At 27.9% G+C, this 1666-nt stretch overlaps 1 protein-coding gene across 2 annotated transcripts in view; it reads left to right on the top strand.

The window, feature by feature from the left end:
• Positions 1–1549, top strand: part of LOC106472333 — a 10069-nt gene extending 8520 nt beyond the window's left edge. For both annotated transcript variants that reach the window (XM_022400933.1, XM_013932970.2), the window contains exon 8: positions 134–1549. In XM_022400933.1, the coding sequence (XP_022256641.1) occupies positions 134–215 (82 nt within the window). In that variant the 3' untranslated portion in view covers positions 216–1549. The remainder of the gene's footprint in view (positions 1–133) is intronic.
• The last annotated feature ends 117 nt before the right edge of the window (positions 1550–1666 follow it).

Here is a 1666-nt window from a genome sequence, read left to right as displayed (position 1 = left end):
ATTGTGCATAGTTTGATTTAAAACAGTTTTACTCAATAAATAATTTAAGTTTGTTTGGTTAGGTATCTTAATACTGTTGTGTTTTGTTAGATGAATTAGTAAATGATTTTTTAATGAATGTTTTCTTTTATAGATTGCAAGAAATGGTTCAGGACAGTGAAACCATCTTGCCCTGTTTGAAGTACTCCCAGAGTCTACTAGAGAAGTTCAAATGATCCTAAGATTTCCTTGTTTTGTTCCGAGACAGATCTGCATTGTGGATTCAATTAACGAGTTTCTATAAAGTCTCTAGTTGGATAAAAATGATCCCCCCTACATGGTTCTGAAAGTTTAGTTTAGGGTATGTTGATAAACATCTGACAGAGAGAGAAATTCCTGCCTCATTTCTATTTGTTGTGTTTTATATTTCATTTATAAGTGCTTTAACTTTAAACATTTTCAATCTGATAAACTTTAAAAAACAATTCCATTATTCTTGAGTCACCAGTCACCTTACTTACAATGGTGATTGTTTTTAAACAAAGTTTGTATTTCTTTTAAATCAAATTTAGAAGATGCTTGTTAGAGGACTATTTGTTTTTATCCTTATTTCATTTTTAACAATGTGATTAACAGTGCAAGGTTGAGTGAATGAATTATTAAATGTTTAAATATAGCACACCTTTTGCACATTTAACAATATTTTCTTCCTATAGTAAAGCACTTAATTAATAAATGACATGGTGTTTTAATTGTGAAATCTTTATAATAAGTTATCCATTTTCTGTTGAATTATTTGATGGTGTACTGCCAGAATAATGAGACGTCACACTGCAACTAATTTTATAAAATTCCAAATACATTAGTAAAAACATTAATCTGAAGCTTACTTAATATTGAATGATTTTAACTCAAAACTATCAGAGAAAAACTTGTAAACAAGCAGGTATTTTTCTTTTAAACAGAAACAGTAAGAAAAAGTAGGTTTGTCGTATTGAACTTTGGAATGTTTTTAAACAACTTCATTTAATGTACAATGCATACTATTGTGATGAATTGTGGTGTTTTTTTATACAGAATTTTACTTCTGTATTGACTAAGAGTATGTTATTAAACAATTTTATTTGTTATGCAAAATTATTTGTTGTGTTGAACAATTTCCTTCACTGTACAGATCTATTGTATTGAACTGTGGTGTGTGTGTGAATAAAAAATAAACTCCATTTGAAACACACTTTTTTTTCTACTGGCATTTTAAAATGATCATTAAAAATGTATGTAATTGAAGGTTATGAGAACGAAGAAAATTCTACATTTTAAAATATGCTAAATCAACAGAAATACATTATTTTAAAACTTGTATGTGGAAAATTATATTTTAAAACCTTGTAGGTGTTCATGTTCAAAGGTATAACAATAGAGCAATGTCATTTTCAAATTATCTTCAAAACTTTGTACTGTGGTAAGTCATAATAAATTTTGTCAAAAACAAGCAGGCTAAAAATATTATTGAACTTGGTGATATCTTGACAGTTGGAGATGTAAAGTCTGTAATGTGCCTTGGTGTTACATTTTATTAAACATTTTTGTATGATCCTTGTATTGTTTTGTAATGACTGATTCACATTGTTATTCCCAAACGTCATTTCATCAAAATTAATTACACACTTCCTTGGTAGTAAGTAGT

The sequence above is a fragment of the Limulus polyphemus genome, unplaced genomic scaffold, assembly GCF_000517525.1.
Source record: "Limulus polyphemus unplaced genomic scaffold, Limulus_polyphemus-2.1.2 Scaffold5252, whole genome shotgun sequence".
Lineage (NCBI taxonomy): Eukaryota > Metazoa > Arthropoda > Merostomata > Xiphosura > Limulidae > Limulus > Limulus polyphemus.
This window is presented reverse-complemented; position numbering and strand designations above follow the sequence as displayed.